The 26,941-nt window shown below is 33.6% G+C and overlaps 5 protein-coding genes across 16 annotated transcripts in view; 2 read left to right on the top strand and 3 right to left on the bottom strand.

The window, feature by feature from the left end:
• Positions 1-1,469, top strand: part of Mf (myofilin) — a 23,871-nt gene extending 22,402 nt beyond the window's left edge. Inside the window, exon 7 of the mRNA XM_070315994.1 lies at positions 847-1,469. Within this exon, the coding sequence (XP_070172095.1) occupies positions 847-866 (20 nt within the window). The 3' untranslated portion in view covers positions 867-1,469. The remainder of the gene's footprint in view (positions 1-846) is intronic.
• Positions 1-9,674, bottom strand: part of LOC138944843 (serine/threonine-protein phosphatase PP1-beta catalytic subunit) — a 14,292-nt gene extending 4,618 nt beyond the window's left edge. For 2 of the 8 annotated variants that reach the window (XR_011448887.1, XR_011448889.1), the window contains exons 1-6: positions 9,471-9,674; positions 8,486-8,560; positions 3,856-4,343; positions 3,616-3,714; positions 3,296-3,535; positions 3,020-3,191 (exon numbers count right to left, since the gene is read on the bottom strand). Coding sequence is in view for 3 of the 8 variants with exons in the window: in XM_070315912.1 (XP_070172013.1) it covers positions 3,084-3,191; positions 3,296-3,535; positions 3,616-3,714; positions 3,856-4,343; positions 8,486-8,560; positions 9,471-9,522 (1,062 nt within the window). In the remaining 5 variants the exon portion in view is untranslated. The other 6 variants (XR_011448883.1, XR_011448884.1, XR_011448886.1 and 3 more) reach the window with 6 other exon arrangements.
• Positions 9,675-10,277: 603 nt separating this feature from the next.
• Positions 10,278-12,308, bottom strand: Mrg15 (MORF-related gene 15). The gene is made up of 6 exons (XM_070315946.1): positions 11,907-12,308; positions 11,642-11,759; positions 11,222-11,530; positions 10,927-11,139; positions 10,659-10,828; positions 10,278-10,580 (listed from the first exon to the last, which is right to left on the bottom strand). Exons 1-6 carry the CDS (start codon positions 11,932-11,934, stop codon positions 10,408-10,410), a joined length of 1,011 nt encoding a protein of 336 aa, XP_070172047.1. The 5' UTR covers positions 11,935-12,308; the 3' UTR covers positions 10,278-10,407.
• A 438-nt stretch (positions 12,309-12,746) lies between these two features.
• On the top strand, positions 12,747-26,939 carry Mu2 (mutator 2). Of its 5 annotated transcripts, XM_070316215.1 has the most exons (10): positions 12,747-12,867; positions 12,982-13,085; positions 16,800-16,908; positions 18,260-18,365; positions 19,464-19,562; positions 19,991-20,092; positions 21,317-21,490; positions 21,564-25,824; positions 25,891-26,202; positions 26,274-26,938. In XM_070316215.1, the coding sequence occupies exons 4-10, from the start codon at positions 18,273-18,275 to the stop codon at positions 26,483-26,485; spliced, it is 5,253 nt and encodes a 1,750-aa protein (XP_070172316.1). In that variant the 5' UTR covers positions 12,747-12,867; positions 12,982-13,085; positions 16,800-16,908; positions 18,260-18,272; the 3' UTR covers positions 26,486-26,938. The 5 variants fall into 5 exon arrangements, with proteins under 5 accessions (XP_070172316.1, XP_070172312.1, XP_070172324.1 ...); XM_070316211.1 differs by having other exon boundaries at positions 12,747-13,085; XM_070316223.1 differs by having other exon boundaries at positions 12,747-13,085; positions 16,804-16,908.
• LOC138945059 (carboxylic ester hydrolase-like) lies at positions 13,329-16,283 on the bottom strand. The gene is made up of 8 exons (XM_070316251.1): positions 16,035-16,283; positions 15,480-15,783; positions 15,067-15,264; positions 14,783-14,961; positions 14,534-14,702; positions 14,118-14,453; positions 13,881-14,007; positions 13,329-13,819 (listed from the first exon to the last, which is right to left on the bottom strand). The coding sequence occupies exons 1-8, from the start codon at positions 16,230-16,232 to the stop codon at positions 13,621-13,623; spliced, it is 1,710 nt and encodes a 569-aa protein (XP_070172352.1). The 5' UTR covers positions 16,233-16,283; the 3' UTR covers positions 13,329-13,620.
• Positions 26,940-26,941: the final 2 nt, after the last annotated feature.

A 26,941-nucleotide genomic window follows, 5' to 3' on the forward strand; every position in this document is an offset into this window, starting at 1 on the left:
TGTTATTATTTTCAAATTCATAATGTCAAATCTAAATATATGCGAATAAAAGAATCAGTGGAATTTTTATCAAACTTTACATTTTGCCATTGAAAAAATTAATATTCTTTTAAGAATCAGAAAGAAACCTATTGTACACGATTAAAAATCTCGTTAAGCGCGATATTCATACATTCCTCGTGAATATCTTTTTTTCGGAGAATCGGGAGAGAATTGCAGAATAAACTGGAAGAAAGGTTTGTACAACAATATGCATGTTTATTATCTGAAAGTTTTATATCTCTAGGATGCCATTGCATGGCGCGTTCTGTCGTCGGCAATTCGAACGATGTAACAACCCTTGTGATAGTCGCAAACTCTTCTCACGAGAGAGTACGGCTCTCTCTCCTCTTTTTTTTTATTTACTTAATTAAAGCATCATCGAATCACACAATCGGCCAACTCTTTACAAATATAATATCTGTATATAATATATGAATCTCGGATAAAACGCATATCGAGAGGGATCACAACCACTCCTTTGACAATAATTAATCTTCCTTTCTATGGGAAGGAATGCAGGAGGAAAGAGGTGGCAAGGACATGATCGTCGTCGGCGCGTTCCAGAACGTGCCAAATTTGCATCGCATCTCTTTCTTTCTCTCTCTCTCATATGTTGAACAATAAATTATCCTTTTTATCTCGATCGCTACCAATATATCCGATAACGCTAAATAACAATCAAATAATAAGTAACGATATGAGTGCCAATCGTAGCGTCAACGGAAAGGCTCATTATGTTTGATTGATCTTTTAGATCGGAGTAAGCTCTCGGTTTTCATATATAGTTTTCTTTTGTATTTCCAGATCGTCCTTCTCGATCGTAACAGTTCGCACAACACGATCTCTCGTCAGTCTCTATTTGGGTTGTCGACAAATGCGCTTTATCGATGCACTGTCGTTAATTTTGACAGCAAATTCATCGTTTGTATTCATGAATATTTTGTGTGCCCTGATAACAAATATTAAATATTAAATCTCTAGAAGACACCATTGCGCACATTATTACGAAAGATATCCCCGATATGGATACAACCTCGCACATCAATTACTATTTGATCGATCGCTGCTTCCATAGAGTATTGTAAAAATTTCCTTTCTCGAAAAATGTTGCGTGCACATACAATTTATAGTATTCTTCTGTACATATTGCGGTACAATTTATCGTAATATTCGGCGATCTTTGTTAAAAAATACGTTTTTCCAAATGCGACTGCCGCGCAAACAATTGCAAGCGATAATACAACGCCGACTATAGAACGAGAGTACAGTGAAGAATTAATGTTAACATGCTAATTAGTAATTACTAACAATTTACGGAACAATAGCTTGCGGCGATTTCTGCAACGACGCGAATCCAGAGTTATGTGAAACATGTGAACGATTGAAAAAACAACGACCATACACAAATGTAAATATTATAAATGTTTATTAAATAAATGCACCAAATCACTTAAATGCGACTTGACATCGTACGTCTCTCTGCTCAAAAAATAAATGAGCTTTAACCTAACACGTGAGTATCCTACGTCTAGATAATTGTAAACATATAGATATATCTCGTGTCAAACAGAAAACTTCAACTCATCGAAACAGAAAGTATAATCTACCTATTAAAACACCATCACTGAAACTGTTTGCGCAATCCAAAGCAATCACTTTAACAATATACGACAAATTTTCCATGAATCAAATAACAAATATACATTCGTTTTCCTCACAAGAATGAGCAGCTCGCGATTGTAAGATTCTGTCACTAAACACGTTTTTTCTATATATGATGCGTCGCGTTATTGTTTCTTTTTTATTCGCGATCCCTTCTTTTATCTCTCGAATAAAGATGTAATCGTCAGAGAGAGCGTAGAGAAGTGTTGCTTTAAAAATATTGATTCTCTGCATGTAAGTTGTTTAAACAATTTAATTCGTCTATATCATATCTCTGGAACATGCAGTCATTACCACGCTTGGAATACTGCACCATGATGATATAATTAAATGTATAATGGGTAATATGTGTTAAAAGAGAAAGGATAAATGGTCAAAAAAATATATATATATGTATATGTATATATATCTATCTATATACACGCGCGCAGAATCTTGTGAAACATTTAAATATTAGCTGCGTTAAGCGCAGCATTGATAAAAACAATATTTAAAAAAAAATAATATTAATATTAATAATATAATATAATAAAAAATAACAGCAAGTCTCTCATAATCACACTCAATATCAACAGTGGAAGCAATAAATACAAATGAGAATTACGAAATGCTTTTTAAAGAGCGCTATCTTTACAAAGAATCACTTCGTTTATGGAAGATATCATCGAATAATATAATCGTCGCGAAAATTGAAGAGCGATCCTTCGTCAAATACGATGATAATCAAAACTCATTTTTGCCGCGGATAATTTCTAACTCTTATTTCATTTTAATTAAAGAAGAGGTAAATTTTACACACTTACTTTATTTTTATCAAATTAGGTTAGTTCTGTATTTCAACGTCTTCGCACTGAAACATGTGAAAAACAAGGATGAAATCAGATCTAATGGTATCCGAGACGCTCAGTATCCGAATGCTCAGTATCTTGACAGGCATAAAGCATCAACAATTTTCGCAAACCCATGTGTGACCGTGTGTGAATCAATTAATGTATCTTTGTCCCATAAATCATTGCATTTAAATCGTATCCGCTCCGAGGTGCGTCATACATGTATACGTGTTGGTAATGTCGCGTGCTAAATATAACATCTAAATCATCGGCGAATTATTGCGCGAACTTAAACACATTGAATAACGTCCTACATTTCATTACCTTCCGCTCTCTCTCTTTCTTTCCTTTCACTTCTTTTTTTCTATCTTTTTTTCTCTTTACTCTTTTAACCCAATAATCGTGGGAAATAGATTCATACTAATGCACATAAGTGGTCGGCTAGAGTGATTAAGTAAGCTTTGACAAGCATAAAGCAGATTTACCTAGCATGATAGCCTCCATTAAGGATAATCGCGTTTGTTGCTGTGCAGGATCGGTTGAAGGCTGTCATTTCTTTTTCGCTGGATTCCTTTGTGGTGTAGATGGTCTACCTGTTTGACCTGTGTTCATTCCCCCATATTGATATTTAGCTTTCTTCTCTGATGGTTTCAAAATCTACAAAACAATGCGAGATATGATAAATCTAATGTTGTATTAACGACGGAAACCACATTAAAGACAGAAATAACAAAGGATATATGTCTGTATATATAGATTACCTGAAAACTGCACATTAAGGTTTCGTCGACGCTCATCATTCCGCCGGCATTATCGAATTCGCCACAATAGTTTGGTGCGGAGAATAGTGTGACGAGTTGTCGCTTAGCGAAGAATTCGTAACCGTCTTCGACTACCTGATGCGCTCTGCATATGAGATCCATATCGTGACGATTCAGGAACTTTGACACGACATCTGGACCGAATGTAAACGAGACCCCTCTGTCATTTTCGCCCCAACCCTAAAACAACAAGCCGTTATATAATAGTTGTTCTAGAATTAGTTTAATAATCTTTTCACACAAATCTCATTGCATGTCACCTGAACATCTTTATCGGGATCGGACCATAAGAGATCACAGAGAAGACCGGTATCAGGTACATCAGTCGGACGCATAATTCTTCTGATTTGTTCCATTCCCTGAAACATAGCAAAAAAAATATATATATATATGTATGTATATAAATATATGTATATGCATATATATTGTGCATATATGTAATTATGCTTTTCGTCTACAAATTAATAGACTAATTAATTTTCCATTGATTTGTTAATCACCTGCAGATCAGGACTGAGCCCACCATGGCAGCAGAAGATTTTCTCATCGATGATTGCAGCAATCGGCAAGCAGTTGAAGCAATCCGTAAAGGTCTTCCAGAGCTTGATGTTATATCGTCGCTTGCATTCGTCATAAAAGCCATATATCCTGTTTATACTCGCGCATTCGTGATTGCCGCGCAGCAGGAAGAAGTTCTCCGGATACTTGATCTTGTATGCCAGCAGTAGACATATCGTCTCCAGGGACTGCTTCCCTCGGTCAACATAGTCGCCCAGAAACAAGTAATTTGCCTCGGGCGGAAAGCCGCCGTACTCGAACAGCCGCAAAAGATCGGTGTACTGGCCGTGTATGTCGCCGCAGATTTTAAGCGGTGCTTCCAGTTCCAGCAGAATCGGCTGCTGCAGGAAAATCTCCCGGGACTTGAGACAAAGACCACGTACCTCGGCCTCCGTCATGATGACGGTCTTGCCCGGTCGACATCCTCTGACTGTGTGCCCAGAAATGTTTAATTGATTAATCGCGTTAAATTCTTATATGAGATACCGAGACGACCACTCTTCGTTAGTGCGGTGTATCGTAATCTTGATATATGTACGTACTTGATATTAAAAAGACAAAAAAAAAACAATTAAATAAAATAAATAAAAACGCAAATATACATATGGCGAATTTATCGCTAATGCGAGAGATTTTATGGCTAATTTAGATCTTCTCTCGAACGCCTTTATGTCAAGATAGAAATCTATCTTTAACATATAAAAACAGGCGGTCTATCTCCGGGAAAAAAATCGATAATGCCATTGTTACACGTATAATTAGTGTCGCTACTTAAACCGCATTACTTATACCGTTACGCGCGTATTACTCCTTCTGGAATTACTCGAGCGTGATACGCCAATAATATCATTATTTCCCGTCAATTTCTTTTATACGTTTCTATTGAGTTATGCAATACATCTCTCCTAATTGTCGTATCATTACGCGCGCTTATGTAATTCCTTGGTTTAAAAAAAAAAAAAAAAATATTGACGTCATTCTTGTCGAGTCACTCGCATTGATATCTTGCAAGTATTGTGAAATCGATAATGATGCCTATAGTAACACGTTTCATCTTTCTGTCCATCGCACTAATGAGAGAGAAACGTCAAGGTACTTTATTTCTTTTTTTTTCATAGATACACCGAGCATAACTTTACTTTGGGGCATGGAAGATGAATCAAGTTCTGCCGATATCGACTGTCTCAATAAACAGGGGTGAGAGATACACGATTACAGTATTACAAGAAGATTACGGTGAGGCCAGATCATCTTTGCCTATTCTCGAGCACTTTGCACATGAGTTCACGCGGTACTTCCGGCGTGGTCTACGATGATATCGCATCGACTATAATAGCGTCAAAGGTGTGAAATTACTGAGCTCGTTATAGGCAATGGGGACAATGTCTCGGGAGAAAGAGTCTCTGATTGTACACGAATGTCATGGAAGTCTAAAATAATATTATCCGACTATAAATTCTAAATAGTGGTGCAACATTCTGGATAATTCAGGTTTCAGGTTTTCTGGGTTTCTTAATCTCTACATAAATACATTGCCACGTGAATGGTAAATGCATCAGTGAACAAATATTTATATACATTTCTACGATCATAATAAAATAATGTTATACTTACGAAATTAGATAATTACAAATTAAAACAATAATTTATTGAAATTAGAAGAAAACAAAAAAAAAGAAGAGAAAATGTTTCTAAAAATATTTAACTTTTTTTTTTTTTTTTTTTTTTTTTAACTTATCGATATATCAACGAATATAATAAAGTTTTATATTTAAAATGTGAATAATACATCTTTATTTGATGGAAAAAGACGAGTTATATATAAGAACTCGCTTTCGCAGAGTAAAAATTCACTAGTGCATTTAATCTCGATTCTTCATAAACGTGTCGAATATCTGTGAACAATGTCGCTCGACACCCCTAAAGCGTTAATATCAAAGGCAGAGAAGTGATTTAACCGACATCCAATGGAGATCATCCCTCTTTATGAAGCTATGGATATGTCGTCGGATTGTTTATTTATAGGCATAAAGGGGAATTCACGATGCTGCGGCTGAACTGGGCCGATACTGGTTATTGGAAAACTGCATATTAGCAAGGTCACGGCGACCATAGAGCAGAAATACAAAGATTCCGCTATCCACGGAGGGAAGGGAGAAGCTATTGTCACACTTTGCTGCAACACACATAAACACCATATGGATATATTCCAGACGAAAAGCTGGAAATGTCATTGCGCGGAGTCATCGAGTGCTAAAATAAGCGCACCGAAATAAAATAAAAATATCTTTAGAAATCTGAAACCGCTTGAATAGCGATGCGTAAACATGCATAAGCATTTCATCACGTACATTAAAATTCTAACAATATATGATATATATATATATATATATATATATATATAACGTTAGTTAATTATAAGAAGAAGAGAATTATGGATAACTGCTTTTCCGAACAAATTAATAAAATATGATTAAAAAATTATTTCTTTTATAGCGATAGCTCTTCCATTAACATATTTCGCACATACTTGTGTAAATGTAATTTAATTCAAGACGATATACTGATTCAATGATCCAATACATACTCAATATCCGATAGTTAAATCTGGCCTGTCGTACAAATTGCCGCTCTTGCAAAATGATGGAAAGAAAATTAGAAATTAGAAATAACCTGTCCCTGAAGAGGTTAAAAATAATTGTAAGATCTCGTTAGCGGATGATTCTGGAGTACGAACTTCGTATCGCTTCAGGGACACGCGACGAACGTATAGTTATTAGCGTAATTTTCAGTATTAAATCATTGTCCCATGTTCCGATGTAAGACGATATTTCAGAAACATAATAATTTAATAAAAATCAGGAAACCCGCTGACAAAATTTCCGTTATCACTTTTTTATATATCGTATCACTTTTATATGTGAATAAAAGAGATTAAGAATCTTCAATAATCCGTTCCCGAAGTAGATAAAAATAATTCATTATTATCGCTGCGCAAACATTTAATTTTTTATTAGTAGGACTAATAAAAAAATGTATTCCTTCAAAATTGCATCATGTTTAATAGTTACAAATTAATAATTACTGTTTTTTTCGCGAAAGTTTGACGAAATTTGTATTGCTTATTAATTGCTTTTTTTATTATATGATAGATAATTACATGATAAATATGCTATATTCATTAAATAATATATTTTATATATATATAATCTTTTGTATTTTTTAAATCATGGATGCGCATTAACTCAATATTTAAACATTAAAATTATTTGATATAATATATGAACTTCCGTAAAATTATATTTTAATCTAAATGATATATAATTGTATTATATCGAAAAGCAATATGTAGATGCATTTTATAGATAATAATAAATTAAGTGTATGCCGAGATAAGAGATATCGTTTTCAATTAAAGATACTTAACGGTTGATCTAATTAAATCCGTATCTACGCGTACGATAATAATTCAAAACATAATCAATTTAATAAAATTTCTTGTTTTAAAAATTACGATTATTTTAATGAAGGAGAAAAAAAAGAAAGAAGTTTCATATTTGAATAAATGCGTAGGAAGAAGATATAATCAAGCTATAATTGTATGCACGAATTACGCCGCGGATCGCATAAATATACATCTATTATACTAAAACGTGCTCTAAACTAACATTTAAACTAACATTTCCAGCCAACAGCACTCGAGTTTTACGTGTTGAAGCATCTCAATCGAGAGGGTTACGTGCGTGAGAAAAAAAGGAGGGCGGAGAAAAGAAAACGATAAACCCTAAAATGTCGACGCGACCTGCATCGACAGAAATCCAGAAATAATTTTAAATCGTTGAAAAAGAAATCTGTGGAGATACTCATATTCCGAAATAATAGAGATGAGTGGAGATGTGTAATAATCGTAACTTTAAATTCGACGATAAGAAAAGAATCGACGATTAAAAACGAGCAGTGGGGGATAACGTCGCTAAAAAAAAAACCGTGCAAGATCGGCGATGCTTTGATGAGCAAAAAAAAAAGTCGACAAATAAACGCGCGCGCGCGAGATCGACGAACAATGATGGCTATCGTATATCGTAAGACGCATTTAGCGCTAAACACGACTATACTAATCAATGCTTTTACATCATCGAGAGATTTCGATCAATCTTTCGATTAAATTTTTGGAATGTGACAGCCACTTTTAGCGACGCTATGTCCTTTAAACGTGTATATGACGTCTTAAACAGAAACATAAATATAGACCAAAAGAGAAGACAAATTGATAAAATGCGCGTTTTAGCGCCGAATGCGATAGTTACATTTGAGAACGTTTAGAGATGTTGCACCATTTAAGATGCATTCGTCTTGACGTTTTAGCTTGAACGTCAAGACGAATGCGATCACAGGACGATAGTGGAATTATAAGAAAAAGAGTCGGCAAGCCCTAGGCAAACTCTAAACAAACGCAGGACGTATAGCTCTACGTGGGGGACGGGGAGAGGTTTTGCTGTTTCCTGTTGTTTTGCTGTGGACGGTGGTGGTGTGACGGTGATGACGGTTATTGTTGTTGTAGTAGTTGCGTACCGACGAAGTCCGACGAGAAAATATCTTTTAGCTTGGCTTTCTTCTGAAGAACCTGGTCTTTCTGCGTGTGGTATACTTTACCGCACAAGGGGGTTCCGCATTCGCGTAGCATGAGAGAGAACAAACAAAAAGAGATTTTGTTTTTTTTTTCTGCGCCTAAAGAGAACATGAGGAGGATATATAAAAGATCATGATCGCGCAATGATCAGTGGCGTAAAACGGGGGTGATGCGATGGCAGGTTGCCACGGAGGGGAAATAAGAGGGGGAGGACGATTTCTTGAAATCGCGAAAGAGTCGGAGATATACTGACAGGTATACTGACGTGAGAGAACGAACGTGAGCGAGATGGCGAATAGAAAGATAGAGAGTGAAAGAGAGAAAGAGATGGAAAGAGAGAGAGAGAGAAAGAAGAAGGAGAGAGAGAGAGAGAGATGAAAAGACAAAAATAAACATAGCGGAACTCGAAATGAAAGAGAGAGATACGATGAACGGTCCCTTGAACTTTTCACGCGATTTACGTATCGCGGCGGCGATGACCGCGACAATAAGAGCTACGACGGGGCGCACGGGTCGAGATCGATATCTCACTTGCGTTTTTTAATCCGATCGACCGAAGGAAAGTCGCGCAGCGACGCAGTCGAGAGAGACTCGCGCTCTTGCGTAGAGAGCCGATCAGATCGGACGAAGGACAATCTGCGACGTGAACCGGAGAGGAGAGAGATAGCGAACGTGTGTACATACACACGTATTTATATACACAAGCGCGCGCACACACACATATACACACGGCGAAACGCGAGCGCGTCGCGTTCGAGGAAAACTTATGTATATACCCGCGGACTCGCGTCCGAATCCGGCGCGGATTCTCCTCGTCGTTGACGTGAATATATACGCGGCCGTGGATCGGCGGTAATCGCGACGGGAAAGCCGCGGGATCGACCGCGTTTTTCGCACCGGCCGCCCCGTCGCAAGCAAATCACGTACCTTCCAATAATCTCTGTATCAAGTTGTCGATATTCAAGTCGACATCCGCCATTTTTTCCTGCCACTGACTGACTGGCCCGATGTTCGCGGACTGGCTCGTACTGTCTGCCTAGCGCGCGCATTTGCTTCGCAACATCGCGAACGTGAGATCCAACATCGACGCGTCCAGGTATACGTGCTGTTATCGACTGCCGGTTTGACGAGGCCGCAGGTCGTAGGATGGGAAGTGCGCAGGGTGGGAGATGCGATCGACGCGGGGAGATCTATGCGTATATAGAGGGTACACTCCGTTTGATGCTGCGAAAGTTCCAAGCACGTGATCGACCAATCGGAGCAAGGAAATCTTTATTCCTTTTATTCTGATTGGTCAATCAAACGGTTCGAAACTTTCGTTATGTCAAATAGAACGCTTTTATAAATGAACATTCAATATTCAATCAATTCTCTAGGAACAAAAGTATCGCTAATTGTTCCTAGACGAAACTTGACTTTCATTAGAAAACTTTTAAAGATCTGTAAAAATTTATCTACAAGATGACATTTCTCCCATGGGGAGAATGCAATGTATTATTGAATGATTTCATGAATAATCAATAACATATATTTTACTAGATCGCTAGATCTACTTGGTTTAATGTGGCTTAATGTAGCTAAATGTTGCGTACCGCATTATATCTCATCTCTTTTATAAATGATGTTTAATTATTGAAATTTCTATTTTGTGTTTATATTTTTGCTAATATAGGTAAAAATTATGGCAGGCCACTTAAAATGACAAAATAATGTATAATTGCACAATAAATAGATTCAATTAGTATTGTTATACATGTGTGTATGATTCCTATATAAAATATTCTACACAAGATTAAAATATATTTATCCCCAAATATAAATAAACTTGAGAATTTTACGCACTTTGATCTATGAAGAAAAATGCTTAACCATATTTTCGATGATAATCTGGTGGTGGATCTGTGTAATCTTGTTGAAGATTGAAGAGTTCGGCATTATTCTTTTGCAAATATTGTAAGAAATCATGAAAATGTGACAATAACAGCTGTATACTTCTTTCATCTAAAGGTGTGTATGACAGCATGCCACCGAGTCTCACTGTAAAGAAGGCTTAAAATTATCATCTACCGTAATAAGAAGAGAGACAATAAAGATTTTGTGAAATGAAGGTTTTACCAAATAGTCTAAGTAAATGAAACGCTCCATACAACTGACTCGGCAAGGTTTCCGGATTGTCGTTTGTTATCTGTATAAATTGCGGGCGTTCCCATTTGTATAGCAATTGAAGCCCTAATGTGATATTAAAATATTCACGAATACCTTTTGTTATTTCCAATGTACTTTCTCTAAAACGAAAAATATTAAGTTTATCATATATTTATATACACAATGTTAATTATAACAGGATATAGTAATAGTATTTAAACTCTCAGTTGCATCATACCTAGTATCATTGGTTTTTCCAGATGATTTCATTTCTACATAATCGTCTAAAATTTTATCAACTGTATTTTGTACAGGTAACGCAGGTAGCTTATGGTGTTTCAATATTACTTCAGATTCATCTATTAGCACAAATTTCAATTCTTCGGGTAATTTTATCTTAACCTCCACTTTAGTGAGATATTCTTCAGTTTCGCTAGATAGTTCTAATCGACTGAAAAAGATCGGTTTGTTACAATCAACTATAATATATGATTATACAAACACAAAGATGTAAGATAGATTATACAACAAACCTCCGTTTTTTCCGAGTAGGTTCCGACGTGGATTCGTGGGAGGATGAAGCTGTCACCGTGCTATTAGTACTCTTGCTAAAACGACTTATACTTTTGTCAGCTGTTGAAACAGGAGTGCTCGCTCTACTATCTGTATCTTTCTCTCTACCCCCTTCGCTCTTTCTTCCCTGTGCTTTAGTTGTTGTATTTCCTTTTTTGTTCTTTTGTGCAGATTGTTGAGTCGAGTGTGCTCTCTGAACTTCTCTTTGTCTTTGTACATTTGCTTCATTATATTTGAGTACTCTGCTCTCCGGAACCCATTCGTCCCAGCTATTTTTATAAGAATATATAGATTTATGATGGTCCTTAATCTATTAAGTCATATACATACTTTGTATCAGCAAATAACATAGTTTATCTATTTACAAAAAGCTTACTTACTTCTTATTCCAACCTGCATAATGAATGAAATATTTGATTTGCTTCTCCTTAGTAATGGAGGATTTCAAGCATTTTGCTTCATAGATTAATGGCCCATGAAAGCACAGAACTTTTTCTCCTAAGGATGTTAAAGCCATGTAAAATTAATGTGTAAAATTGATAGCTTCTCAATGGAAACACACACAAAAAAATTGAATGCTCATTCCTTTAAAACAAATTACTAAACGCAATAAGAGATTCAATGTAAAAAAGATCGACGTTTTACCTTCCTGAAATTTACATTTCGGCGGCATTTTCGTATCTCGAACAGTGTTTATTTTTATTATTCTATCCGGCTTTGTTGACAATTATAATGAATCAGACAATAAGTTAGCAATGACAGAGAATAATTAACTTCTTTCACTTCCAGAGGTTACTTCCAAAGCAACACTCGCCTTCGATTTTCACTTTGACGGTTATGTCAGGTTAGGTCGACACGTACAACTAACTCGTAAAATCAGTATCAAACGATTTAATCAGCACTATCGAAAAATAGATTACATGGCTACAAAAATAATTCTGTTCTCTAATGTAAATAAATATAGATGGCAGTTGGACAATCGATAGGCATAGGGTCTGTTCTTTGTAGCTGAACTGGCTGCACTGGTTCAGAGTTTATCTTTTTCTCTCCCCATTGGAAGGAGAAGGATGGGCTCTGAACTGGTGCAGCCAGTTCAGCTCTAAAGAATAAAGCGGGGAGCACACACTTTTGCATAAGCGCATAATTATAAGCATAAGGAAATTGATTGATCAATTTTGTTATGCATAAGGAAATGGACCGATCAATTTCCTTATGAATAAGGAATTGACCAATCAAATTCCTTATGCTTATGATTATGCGTTTATGCAAAAGTGTGTGCTCCCCGCTTAAATATTGACTGCGTTCAATAGAAAAAGCAGCTTTGCAACTGTGTAAAATTCTTTAATATGATTGGTTTATACATTTAGATCCGGCAGGAACTAAGGTCAAGAACCAATCATATTAAAGAACAACAGTTGCAAAGCTGCTTTTTCTGCTGAACGCAGCCATTTACTATTAGGATAAACAATTCCTGATAACAATAGAGTTCGCGATCACACAAATCTATGAGGATGATTATTTTTCTCCTATTTAGAGAATTCCATATATTATTGAAGAGGAAAAACTTCCGTTGCGGCCTTGGTGGACTGTGGACGTGTTTTGGCGCGTGTGTCCTTTGTTTGGATTTTATTTTTTGGACTTTTTCCTCTTCTAAGAGGATTTTTATTTTGTTAACTGTGTATTACTACTTAATGCCATTTCCGTATACACTGTACGCTAGGTTCTGGCCGTATTGACCCTCAACCGAGGGCCGAGGGCAGATGCCATTTAAGAAAAAAGAAGAAAAAGAAGAAGAAGAAGATCGAAGAGGAAAAGCTGATACAGGTTAATAAGCATACATTATATATATTATATATTTAAATGCATTTTATAATGTAACGATATAAAAAAAAATTGTGTTAATTAAACATCAGTTACTTTGTATTACATAAATTATGATTAATAATTAAATATCAAAAAAATTACAACAATTTCATTAAATTATAGGTTATGTTTTATAGTAAATTTGTAATTTTAGTAGATTATTAATTGTAAATCTTAATTGCTAAGTTCTCTTGCTAATTTCTTACCAGTTTGTTGAATTATTAATATTTCAGATTTTTTTAAATTGGAACATTACAAGTATCGATTTTAATGAATATCAGATTAAGAAAAGGACTATAAAAATCAGTAGGTTTAATAGCTGTGACATTGTTATAAATGATACAGTAAATTCTAAAGTTATATTTTTTATGATTTGTCTTAGTTGAATATCAATGCTTAAAATAAAATAATAAAAAAGTTATGTTTTGAAAACAATTTCAGATTTATATACAAAGTTAACATTATTTTCTAATAAAAATTAATTGAAATGAATCATTCAAAGCTCTTCTTTACTTTTTTTTAATGTGGGTGTTAATACGTTCTCTTTGAGCTTAATTGAATTCCAGAATTCTTTCTCCCCAAAATTAGCATTGCTGCCCATTCTAATCTTAGTAGGGTTAGCAATATGCAGATAATGAAGTTCCTTCTTTGAAGGATCTAGTTTCGGCCATTCTACATTGGCCATTTTTGCGATTCTGAAAAAATTTCAACGATGAGAATTGATATGTGCATGATATGCGGATATTTCTCACTTACCCATCTGTAGCAAAAGATACCCAAAAGTCGATTAAGTGTTTCTGCATATCGCGATCTTGTTGCGTTTTTGTTGGATCCATCCAGGGAGTATCTAATACATACAGTACATCGTCGGCATGGGAGACCCCTAAATAAAAAACATAAAATAATACATTTATAAAATTCTTCTTTTTTGAATTGTAAATATATCTTCTTTTTTGCGAATTTCCAAAACGATAATTTTCATGATAGACTCACCGTAATCTTCAGTGGTACCACTTATGGAATCGCTTAAACTTTGCTTTCCTCTGTACGTGAAATAATAATACCAAACTGGATTCTGATTTACTTTAGCTTGCATTCGTGCAGCCTTCTCGCTGTCGACCACAAAGAAACGATCACCCGCCATTTGTACTAGTTGTCTTGTAGTTGTTTGGTCTATTGGTTTTGTACCGAAATAATGCTTCTTAACGAGACGAGCAATCTCGACTTGCTTTTCTTTGAGGATGGTGTAGTTAAAATCTAGGAAATACGGACTGAGGAGATCCCAGTTGTCGTTCAGTTCTTTCAGATTTCCATTATCGGCAATGAATTCTACAATAATAAATTAATATCGATAAAAGTCTATACATCTTTGAAAACATTTTGCTAATGATCTCACATGTTATCTTTACCGGCAACAGGATAGAGGCCCTCTTCGCTTGTTACTCCCGTAATCCAAGGTACATCGTGCACGTCACCGCTATTCACAATTTCAACTGGTGTTCTGTCGATGAAGGGCGCATCATCGCCGACTTTCTCGGATACTGGCCCGAAAGGGGTAAAGGGATTGTAGAGGAACGGCTAAAGACGGAGATCAAAATTTTCTTCTGTTGAAAGAAGATCGCGTTGTTTCTCTTTCAAAATTATGAAACAAAACTCACCATAAATTCGCTTGTAGCTTGTACGATCGCACGAGCTGGTCGATATCTCAAGCAGCGTATCATGTCTCTAGAGGTAGTTGTAGGGCATCCCATCAAAGCACTTAATTTTTTAGTCTTTTCTAGAGCATTCTCAGTTTGCGTCCAACAATTGAACGCTGTACCGCTGAACGATATTCCTCCTATATGATAAAATTAAAAGTACAATATAATTATATAAGACATAAATGATTTAATTGCTGTAAATATCTCTATAGCGTTTGCTACTTGCTATCGCGTAAAAATACCTCGGAAGAGCCCCGCGCTCATTTGCGATAAGTAATGATAATGCACACTTGCACCACCGGCGCTCAAACCAATCAAGGTCACTTTGTTCGGATCACCACCGAACCACTCGATATTCTCGGATACCCAGCGAAGCGCCATACTTTGATCCTTTAGACCCATGTTGCCAGGAATCACTTCGTCTTCCGTGCTAAGGAAACCTAATATTTTTTATGATTTAAGACAAAAACTTAGAAACGTAAGAAGACAAAAGAAACGAGTTTTAAAACAAAAATTTTCTGCTATCAGCATTGTAACATCTGGACAAATAAATTTTAATATACGAAAATATTGTATAACTTTTTTTTTTTTTAATAAGAGATTTTGATAAGAGTTGAGATAATCCCATATTACGTTGTACGATGATATTACGTACCCATCGGTCCCAACCGATAGTTAATCGTAACGAGTATGACATCGCTATCCATTAAATACTTGGCGTTATACAATATACCGCTACCAAATTGGAAAGCGCCACCATGAATCCAAAACAACACCGGCATAGAAATATTATTTTCCGTCTTCTCTCGTACTGGCACGTAAATATTTAAATATAAGCAATCTTCGGCACCTTCAACCTTTTCGGTAGGATCGGAAGATTGTTGGGAGTATTGAATACACGAAGAACCGGACTTCGTAGCTGGTAGTTCGCCGATCCATGCTGGTATTTTTCGAGGAGGCTGTGAGAAAAAAAAACGATGAGAGAAAATACTCTTAATTAGCATCATTTACGAATATTTGAATGGGAGAAAAATTTTTTTTTTAATGAAAAACAATTAACAGAATATTTAACATCTTTTATCAAATATAAAATTATTAGTATCTATTATGTCATGATCTAATCCCGTTTTATTTTATAAGGTATGTCATTTCAAGATACAGCTGCAAAAATATTGAAGTCAAAAATGAATATCAGATTATATGCATGTACCTTGAATCTTAATTTCCCAATAGGTGGCAACGCATAAGGGACCCCTTCGTATGCCTCGTACTTTCTGCCATTCTGCGATATCTTATAATAGCCCTTTAGCCCTCCTAAGGGAATCTTGATCTTTGGAGCTGTCTCGTCTGAATTGGCTAATACGGCAAAGCTTAAACAAAGCAGGACAATCGGTAGCTTATTCAACATGATCTTGAATAGCGTGTTGTCTTTCGTGTAAATCACTGTGAACTAGCATTTCACGGCGTCAGTTATTTATATTATATTCAGTAATCAACGTTCTCTCTCATCCCTCATAGATAACTCATACATTCATATTATATACACAGAAGTTAGATAAGCGCCATTAAAAGACGAGAAGCCAATATCAAATCTGATAACGTACAGTTTGTATATATGAGAATGACTCTATTTCGTGCTCTTAATGTCACGTATATTTCAAGTTATAATAATTAATTTCGAAAAAAAAGCCGGATCGGATTGATAATAAAAATTTATAATAACCCATTTTTTGAAAGAACATTCTCGTCACATGATATATGAGTATTTTCTTCTGAACTTTTATTATTTTGATGAGTAGAACACGTAGAAATAAATGCTGTATTTATAAAAGAAAAATTAAAATAAATTTAAAACGTATAACATACAATCTTTTAACATACATCTAATATTTTGTATGTATAACTTTTTATTTGCTTATAGACAAGATAAAATAAATCTTAACTAAACCTAATATTGAATTTGAATTCCTTTTAGGCAGTGTCGAAAATACACGCAGTAATCTCGAAGAATATGAGAAATCAAGAATTAAGAATTTGAATTTGCGATCTAAATTCTTTCAACGAGACGAAACTTTATAATAAACGTATGTATATCTTTATTATTTACACTCAGTTTATATTGCCTCGTATCATTTCGCTTTTTATACTATATTTGAGTACAGTTTATCATTACGTAATCCTTACGTAATTCTTCGCGTATGCAAAGATGACCAATTGAATGCTTAATAAAGCGTTTATGAAGCATTTAAATATCTATTTAAATATTTGTCCTCGTTTGTTATCGAGAGTATCACAGAGTGAAAACAATATGATTTTTATTATAACATACGTTCTTGCAGTTTTTTAAGCCTTTATCTAGAAATTACATCTTATAATAATAATGTTATTTATTTTTGCAATGAACGATATCCTTGTAAGATATGGATCAGCTATTTTCAAAAGAGAATTTTTTAATAATAAATAAATATTACATTTAGCACATGAGCAATAAGAAGATGATAAATGCAATTACGCGGAAATTTTGTCGGGAAATGTATGATTACGAAAATATTAGCACAGTGCTTCACAGATAATGCATGCCCTGATAATACAGCTTGCATGATAGACTATGATATAATATCATTTTCTTGATTTTGTACTGCATTTCTACCAAATACGCATTCAATCACTTATAAATTTTTTTTATTCTTATATATTATTTATGGTATGATATCTGTGACAAACATTATTTAATTTGATAAACACTTACAAATTATTTTTTAATTATCTTGTCAAGTATGATTTTTTTCTTTTTATCTTTTATGATAGCTATATGATTCTCAGCATGTGTTGAAAAATAACAACAACATACAAATTTGTGATGGTTTAGCATTCTGATATAATTATAAGAACATATTTGTGATAGTTGTTAATGATAATAGAAATGTATATCCTTAATCTATTATGACATATACATGCTTTGTATGTATCAGCAGATAATAATGTAATTTATCTATTTGCAAAAACTTTATTTGCTTCTTATTCCAGTGTGCATAATGAATGAAATATTTCGATTTGTTGTTATGATTAGCATCGTTCTATCTTTGTTACTTACTGAAAATTGAACAAAAGGACGGAGCACGCTCATAGCGCTAAAAACGTGCTCCTCGAACGCAGTTTGTGTTGTGTTATGGCAGGATTGGCGGGAAAGGACTGTACGATCAGTCGATTGTTTAGAAAACGTCAATGTAAAGTGTGTTGCGTTTTGTGTTAACATTAATTATTTTGTGGTTATTATTTATAAAGCGTTTATGATATATTTTTACGCGTTAATGAGCATGTTTATCTAATAAATTCGTGAACTTCAGAATTAATTTATGATAGAGGTTACATAAATGTCATTTCGACATTCCTCTTTTCTCGTGAGTAATAAATGTTTATTATTGGAATCAACAGTTTCGATATAACGATGGAGTTCGTAGCCACACAAATCTATGAAGATGACAATTTTTCGCCTACTCAGAAAATTCCAGATACTATTGAGGAGGAAGAGCTAGTACAGGTTAGTAAGCATATATATATTTAAATGCATTTTTTCTCTAGCTACATTTTAATGATATAACGATATTAAAAAAAAAAAAAAAATAAATAAATAAAAAGGAATTGTGTTGATTAAACATCAATTACTTCGTAAATTATGCCATAATTAAATATACAAAAAAAAAATTACAATAATTTTATTAAAACAAGTCCGCTAATGTAGCATTAAAACGCATATCGATATCTAAAACGGATAATATTCAAAGCAACATAGATCCAGTAGATAAGAACATCAATAAAAACGCAAGACTCACATATTCGAGCATTATCAATTCAACGCGTTTAATAGAAAAGCACATTGTGACATGTGAAATAATAAAATTAATAAATTTAAATAAATTTAAATAAAATTTAAATAATATAAATAAATATATGGAACGCAATTATAAATAGAACGACAAAGTTTAAATATTTGAACGTGGGCAAATCTTAATCTACAATGGGTGTCTTTCAACTCAATATGTAGCAACCTTCCGGTGAAATGATTCATCAAACGTTTAAAATCACAAATAGATTTTTAATTAAATAAGTTATTACCAAAATTTATTAGAAGATTACAAACATGTATAGATATTAAATAATGTCCAATGCATTTAAATAAAGCGATCTTCAATCTGCATATAATCTCTGCCTTGCGATATTTAATCCAAGATTTCAACAACTAGCTAACTGCAGTTCTATTATAACGAAAATAAATAGTTTGAAAAAAATGCATATTTCAGACAGTGTTTAATATTATAAACAAAGGCTCTGAAAAATTAAAATTTAATAATTAATGGAAATAGAAATGGTAATTAGAAACCAGTGCAATTTAGAGCGCAAGTAAATTTATAAATTATAATTTATATTAAATAATTTCATTAAATCACAGGCTATATATTTTATGTAAATGTGAAATTTTAGTAGATTATTAATTGTAAATCTTAATTGCTAAGTTCTCTTGCTAGCTTCTTATCAGTTTGTTGAATTATTAATAATCTATATTTTTTAAAACGATATATTAGTTACTATAATTGGTTTCGACGAAGCATTTTATATTTTGTTAACATAATAATTTCAGGTTGGAACATTAAGTATCGATTCCAATGAATATCAAATTATGAGAGGGACCACAAAAATTGGTAGGCTTTGTAGCTGCGACATTGTTATAAATGATGCGGTAAGTTTTATATCTTTCATGATTTGTTAGTTGAATGTTGTTCTTAAAATTAAAATAAAAGTCATATATTTTGAAAAAAATTTCGGATTTATATACAAAATCAAGTAGCATTATTTTCTAATAAAAATTAGTTGCCAAGAGTTCAGACGAAAAGATCGAGTTTTTTCGCAGATTAATTTAAAGCTCTTGTTTGCTATTTTTTAATGTGGATGTCAATATATTCTTGTTGAACTTATATTTTCCGAATTTTCATCGTTTTGATGGATAGAATATATAGAAATAAATGTTGAATTTATAAAAGAAAAATTAAAATAAATTTGAAAGATAATCTTTCAACATTTTATATGTATAACTTTTTATTTCGGGTTACCAGATAAGATAAAATAAATCTTAATTAAACCTAATGTTAAATCTGAATTATTTTTTAGACAGTGTCAAAAATACATGCAGTGATCGAAGCTATGAGAAATCAAGGATCAAGAACTTGGATTTGTGATCTAAATTCTTCCAACAAGACGAAACTTGATAATGTAATAAATGTTATACATCTTTATTATTTACACTCAATTTATATTGCATGGTATCTTTTTGCTTCTTATGCTATATTTGAGCACAATTTGTCGTTATGTAATCCTGTATACAAAGATGACCAATTGATAAAATCATGCTTAATAAATCGCTTATGAAGCATATAAATGCATATCTAAATATTTATCTTCGTTTGTTATCAAGGGTACTATAGAATGAAAATAAGAAAATGTGATAATTACATTCGTTTGTGCAATCTTTTAAGGCTTTATTTAGAAATTACATCCTATAATAATATCTATTAGTTACATTTTATAATAACGTCATTTACGTTTTTGCAATGAATGATATACTTGAAATGTATGGATCAGCTACTTTCCATAGAAATAACCCTTAACAAATAAATATTATATATATTAGCCCACATGAACAATCAAAAGATGATAAGGATAATCAAGCGGAAGTTTTATAATGTGTAATTTTCATCGCGATATATATAATTACTAAAATAATATGATTGTGTTTCAGAGTTAATACTCTGATAATGCTTGCATGATAGATGTAATTCAATCATTACATACTGCATCTCTGTCGAATATGCATTCAATCACTTACATATATTTTTTTGTATTTATAATATGATATTTATAGTAAATTCTATTTAATTCGACAAACACTTATAGATTATTTTTGAATCTATAAATATGATTCGTTCAAGCATGATTTTTTTCTTTTTATCTTTTTGCTGCATATTTCTCACCATGTTTTGATATATAAAAATAAATTTAATAAAATAATCAATTTTAATGCAATGTGTATATATACTTGCTCTATGTGACATTTGTGCATTAAACTGAATAAATCAAAATTTTTTAATAATTTAAAATCAGTTTAATCGTTTAAGATAGTATTGACGCAAATATTATGTCATAACTATTCTTGAGATTGAAAGTCAACTTGTATAAAATTTTCTATTTTTATTATATTTTGTTATCTTTGTAAAAATTCTCTTTTTAAAAATATTATATTATATTATATAAATTATATCATATTATATAAATGATCTCATCAAATGGCGCATGTGCTTTTTTTTAAATTAAAATTGAAGGATATATAAATTATAAAGGCCGATTTTCAAATTGCGATTAACAGTCGATCAAAACTAAGAATTTTGACATTTTAATTGATTTTAATCACAGCTGCATTCTTTCGTCTTTTTTTAACAGGAAATATTGCTACCTACTCGTTTATATGAACTCAAGGATGGAAGTATCATTAAATTCGGTAGAGTGCACGCGATTTATCGCGCATATCGTCCGATGGTGATACCAGAAACACCCGCACCATTGCAAAAAAAAGTCACGAGTATAATAATCCCGAGCACTCCGGATTCATCTCTCGTAAGTATTTTGTGCATACGATTAACATCTGATATGACATTTGTATATTAAGATATCTCTAACATTTGTGTAGAATAATTTATCCAGCGATGATGGATCCGTTATTCTTGGAACTCAAAAAGACGAACAGAACAACGTCTTTCGGCATCCGCTGAATCCACAACAACATCAGTCCACAAGCATCTGTAAAAAGAATACTTCCCATGCATCTTCCAGCAAGAACAATGATTTACAAAGTGCCACCGTATTGCATGCATCCAATATTAACATTAGCGAAAACCGAAAATCTAGTAATATATTTGATATAGAAACGCAGAAATTCGAAGGACATGAAACAGTGGCATCAAATTCTATTCATGATATAGAGACACAAATATTTCCTACAGATGGGTCAACGCATCTTATTCAAGTGAACACTAAAATTAACAAACAACAAGAATCAAAATTAAATCTCCAAGATGAAGTAGCTAGCACTTCTGCAACAGATATTCACGATATGGAAACGCAACATTATGAGAGCTATATTAACGAATTGGAGACTCGAAAGAGCGAGGACAATATTCGGAATGTAACACCGAAGAAGTTAACGACAGATATTCATAATGCGGAAACGCAAAATTATATTGATGGTACTAACAATGATGACCACAATACGAAGAAATCCGAAATCGATAAAAATAAGAATAAAAAAAAAACTTTAGATCAAGTCGAATGTAATATTAACGATTTAGAAACGTTAAGATTTGATAATAATGATATTGCGGAAGACGTATCTAATGTAGAAACTCAAATGGATAACATTGTAAATGATATTAATAATGATCGAGTCAATACGGATAAAGATACCATAGCAAAAACTATTAAAAATGGAATTAATGATGATAATGAAAAAGATAAAGATAATAAAGTAGAAATTATTAAGACCAAAATCAATTATGATAACGTTGCACAATTGCCCAATTCCAGATCTAGTAGCCCTGGATCTTTGAATTTATCATCACCGGGAGTCGATGAAGATTGCCTTTCCTCATTGCATAGTGACCATTTGCTCGAATCATCAGATTTATTAGAATTCTTTGGCGAGGGCATCGATAAACGGGAAGAAATACGAGCGTCTAACACATCTACACCAAAATCGCATACGAAAACATCGGAAAGAGATAATGCCGGAAATATATCGGATAACGATGAAGACAATATTTTCGACGCTCTTACTCAACGCATTCATGATTTTGAAGGGAAATCGGACGAAATCAACGAGAAAGATATATGCAAGCTTCCGAAGAAAAAGAACGGATCAAAAGAAAGCATCAATGATGATCCGAAAATGGACATAGAGGAATGTTCCAAGCAATTCGCTAAACAGCAACGCAAATCTTTAGAAATTTCGGATAAGTCTTGCAACGATAATATAGATAATAAAAATGATCCAGGCACGAGTATTGAATCTGAAGATATATTTGATGCAGTAACGCAACGATCAAATAGTCCTACGGTTAAAGATACATCGAACTCATCAGGCACCAACCAGTTATCAAAAATCAATGAAACTGGCACTGTTGACGATATGGCGCCGACACAGATTATAAACAACAATGAAAACACACATGTTCAAGGCAATTTGGCAAATAAACCTTTGGCAGATAATAATGACATTAATAATGCAATCGAAGATGGACAAAAGAAACATGTTGGCCGCAAAAAAATCGAAGAGTCTTTTCAAGCAGATACAGATGATAGTCTGGAACAAAAACTTAATGAAATGTTTGAAAATGTAAATAGCAGCATTCACGAGCCACCACATATGTCGACTCAGGCTCTCGAAGATATTCTGGAATCATCGCAGAGTGATAACGATTTACCTGTCAACAAATACACTGTAAATGAAAGCTCGCGTACAGATAGTATATTGCAAACGCAATTAAAAAAGAAAAATCGCACGTCTTGCGATCAATCTTCGTGTGATACAGCAGATACCGAAGCGAATAATGTAAATAATGTGGAGATTGATTTGCAAAATTCAGATACTTATTTTTCTACTCTGACTACAAGACGAAAAAGAAATATTTTAAAAGAGACACAGGAGAAAGAGAACGAGCTCGTAGACTCCACGCTTCAGAATGTAACTTCTTCTCATCAAGACTCTAATATTTCACAAATATCTAAAGTAAATAATGAAAAAGTTGATGATAATACAGTTACGGAATTTAATAAAAGAGATAAAAAAACTTCAAAAACGAGAAATGAAACTGATACAGTGACAGATAAGACAGACAGTTTAAACGACAATAACGTAACCGAAACTACCTCAAATAATAACGGGATTAACGAAAATAATCTTCGACTTTCGATAAAAAGAAAATGTGGAGCTGCGTCGGAAGCGGGCAACAAACGAATTTTACGAAATGATCCGAACAAAGTCGAGGTCGATAATGTAGAAAAGGATTCGGGGAGTGAGTCCAATGTTTGTGCACCTTATTCATCAAAAGATGTAGAACGTGCACAAACATCGGACATATTATATGAGAGCGACGATGACATTTTGACACGTTTACCAGCGGTTAAAATATCGGGGACGCTCTCAAATCCAGCGAGTCCTTCCGTATCATCGACGTCGACTGCGTGTAGCGAAAGGTTTAAACGAGGTATCGTAAAAGGTAGAAATAAAAAAATTGTACGGAATAAATCACTACGCAAGCAAAGCGTTGAGAACGCTAAAAAGAACGATAAGCCAACGGTTTCGCTGCTTGATAATGATATGCCTAGTTTAGATGTTCTAAAAACTAATAACATGACGAAACATGTTGTCGACACTTCTGATGATTCCGACAGCGAAATGAAAAATAAACGATTCAAGCAAATGGCAGAGAGAATAATGCTAAATAATAAGGTCGATTATTCGAAACGCGGTAAAAAAAATGTACGAAATACGTCCGACAAAAAGGAAAGTGTATCTAACCTATCTAATCTATCGAATAATCTGAAGCTAGATACTGATGAAGAATTGAAAATTTCTTCGCAGATAAGTTCAGGTTCAAGAATCACGCGACATTCCAATAAACAAAATGGCGAAAGTTCGGATATATCGTGTAAAGAAGCCTGCATGGAAAATGTAATCTACGATAAATCTACAAAACCAGAAACGAGATCTATCGTCACTAGAAGAAAGAGAACTCTGAACACGAGTGAAAAAGATGTCGAGGAGACGAATTCGAGGAAACGTGAAGCACAAGTCGTCGAGAAACGTCCGATTTTTACGCGGGCTCGAAGAAACACAGTAAAAACAGATATTGACAGGCAATCTCCAATTCTTAATTACTTCACTAAAACTAACTCGCGTGAAAATTCCCCGGTGATTGGAAATACGAAATCTTCCCGAGATAATAAAATAGTATCTGAAACTACAATAGAAGAAAATAAAAAAGCCTTAAATTTAAAAACAGATGAGAATGTGAGATCCAATATTAAACGAGGCAAACGTAAAATTAATGATGATCAAGCTGCAATGGGTGTTGATGTAACTATGAATAAAAATAATATTAACACCAAACAAATCCAAATGCAAGAAAGACAGACTGCAGTGAACCTATTACAAGACAAGGTTCTAAAGGTCGTAATTAGTCCCATAAGAAGCTCTATAATAAATTCTATAGAAGATGAATCGCAAGAAGTAGAGATGATCATGGAAAAAAGTCTGAGTAATGTGCAGGACAAGAATTTATCGATTAGAGAAACTAACACTGCGAAAATATTTCAAAGGAAATTGAGGCTCAGAAGCAGGAAACAATCCAACATAGATACAGAGACAGATTCAGCTTTAACTGAGAGCAATACATCATCTATCATAGATGATTCTAGTAATACGCAATCTGATGATTCTACACCGAAAGTTAAAATGCGCAAGAGATTTACTAAAAGTTCAGCAAGAACACAAGCTCTGGAAAAAAAGGAAACATTTAAGAAGCCTACTAGCGTCAAGAATTCTGCAAGTTCAGTCTTTGATTCCTCTACAGAAGATACAACCAGTGAAAGTAGTCAAAATAGTAATATAGAAAATGATACTTTGTCAAGTTCTAGATCTTCAAGATCAAAGACAGCAAGTCTCAGAAAGAAGGGAAAGATTGAAGTAACTCGAAATATGCGTAGTATGATCGATGATAGTACTTCTTCGAAGATAAATACAAGTACAGAATTCATTTCTCTCCCATCAATGCCTTCTACCAGAGTGCGTCGGAGTACATCTGTTTTGAATTATTCCATACCATCCACTGCAAGACACAAAGTTTTGTTTACAGGTATAACAGAGGACTACAACGACATCGTTAAAACATTAGGTGATTAATAAATTAAAAAATATTAGAAAATTTACAATATTATTAACAATTGTCTTTATTTTACAGGTGGAAACAAAGTGGAAGATCCAGCAAAATGCAGCATTTTGCTTACTGACAAAGTTCGCAGAACGTATAAATTTTTATGCGCGCTAGCGAGGGGTATACCTATAGTGACAATAAATTGGTTAAAAGACAGTGAATCGGCAACTCGATTTTTGGATTGGGAAGGCTATATACTAAAAGATCCTGCCGCCGAAGCCAAATTCGGTTTCAGATTGAGAAAGAGTCTTGATAAGGCCAAAGAACAAAAATTACTAGATGGCTATACTGTTGTATTAACATCAAATATTGCGCCACCACCAATAGAAGAATTAAAAGGCAAGTTAAAACATATTTTTATGTTATATGAAACATATTCAGCAGATTTGCAATGAGACATTATATTGCAGATATGATAACGTCTTGCGGAGGAAAAGCTCTATTACGTCCACCAAATAAATGGCCTGAAAAAGCGGTGATACTATCCCGCGAAGAAGATTTGCCAAATGCGAAAAAATTTCTCGTGAAGGCACCAAAGACTGTTACTATACAATCTACGGAATTTATTCTGACTGGTATTTTAAGGCAGGAAACGGATTTTGATAAATATAAAATAATGTGATTACCAGTGAACCCTTCCTTTCCTTGGATAAGAACATTACTATTAATGCTGTCAATATTCAGGTATAAAAATATTTTTTCACTAATTATATTAATTGATTAAAAATTAGTCTCTATATATAAATAGCGCTATATGCTGTCACATTCCCAGTGAGCAAAAGTTGGTAGAATTATTTTCATTTCTTTATTAATTTTTTAAATTAAAAGAAATTTATTTTGTAACTTACAAATAAAAATTAGTGCAATTTCTTTAAATTTTTATACTTTTTTAAATATGTAAATCTGTTCTATTTATTCTATTAATCGAACAAACCTTGATAAGAATCAAGGTTAATCATAGAATTATATAATAATGGTTGATATATTTAATTTAAAAATATGATGAAAGTAGAATTGTGATATATAATAAGAAAAGAGAATACAGGATATGAGATATTCTTATTCTGACAATGAGCAA

This window comes from Polyergus mexicanus, unplaced genomic scaffold (genome assembly GCF_030449975.1).
Source record: "Polyergus mexicanus isolate NDT 795.1 unplaced genomic scaffold, iyPolMexi1.0 SCAF_1, whole genome shotgun sequence".
NCBI classification, from domain to species: Eukaryota; Metazoa; Arthropoda; class Insecta; order Hymenoptera; family Formicidae; genus Polyergus; species Polyergus mexicanus.

Bases quoted from the DNA above. Each gene is read 5' to 3' on its own strand.
- Mrg15 (XM_070315946.1), bottom strand. From the start codon at position 11,934: ATGCCGCCGAAATGTAAATTTCAGGAAG. The intron at 11,140-11,221 runs GTTTGTTGTATA...GATCTTTTTCAG, and splicing joins CCTACTCGGAAAAAACGGAG to TCGATTAGAACTATCTAGCG. The intron at 10,581-10,658 runs GTAAAACCTTCA...CCTTCTTTACAG, and splicing joins TCATTTACTTAGACTATTTG to TGAGACTCGGTGGCATGCTG.
- LOC138945059 (XM_070316251.1), bottom strand. From the start codon at position 16,232: ATGTTGAATAAGCTACCGATTGTCCTGCTTTGTTTAAGCTTTGCCGTA. The intron at 15,784-16,034 runs GTACATGCATAT...TTTTTCTCACAG, and splicing joins TTGGGAAATTAAGATTCAAG to CCTCCTCGAAAAATACCAGC. The intron at 15,265-15,479 runs GTACGTAATATC...AAAAAATATTAG, and splicing joins CTATCGGTTGGGACCGATGG to GTTTCCTTAGCACGGAAGAC.
- Mu2 (XM_070316211.1), top strand. From the start codon at position 18,273: ATGGAGTTCGTAGCCACACAAATCTATGAAGATGACAATTTTTCGCCT. The intron at 18,366-19,463 runs GTTAGTAAGCAT...TAATAATTTCAG, and splicing joins AGGAGGAAGAGCTAGTACAG to GTTGGAACATTAAGTATCGA. The intron at 20,093-21,316 runs GTAATAAATGTT...TTTTTTTAACAG, and splicing joins ACAAGACGAAACTTGATAAT to GAAATATTGCTACCTACTCG.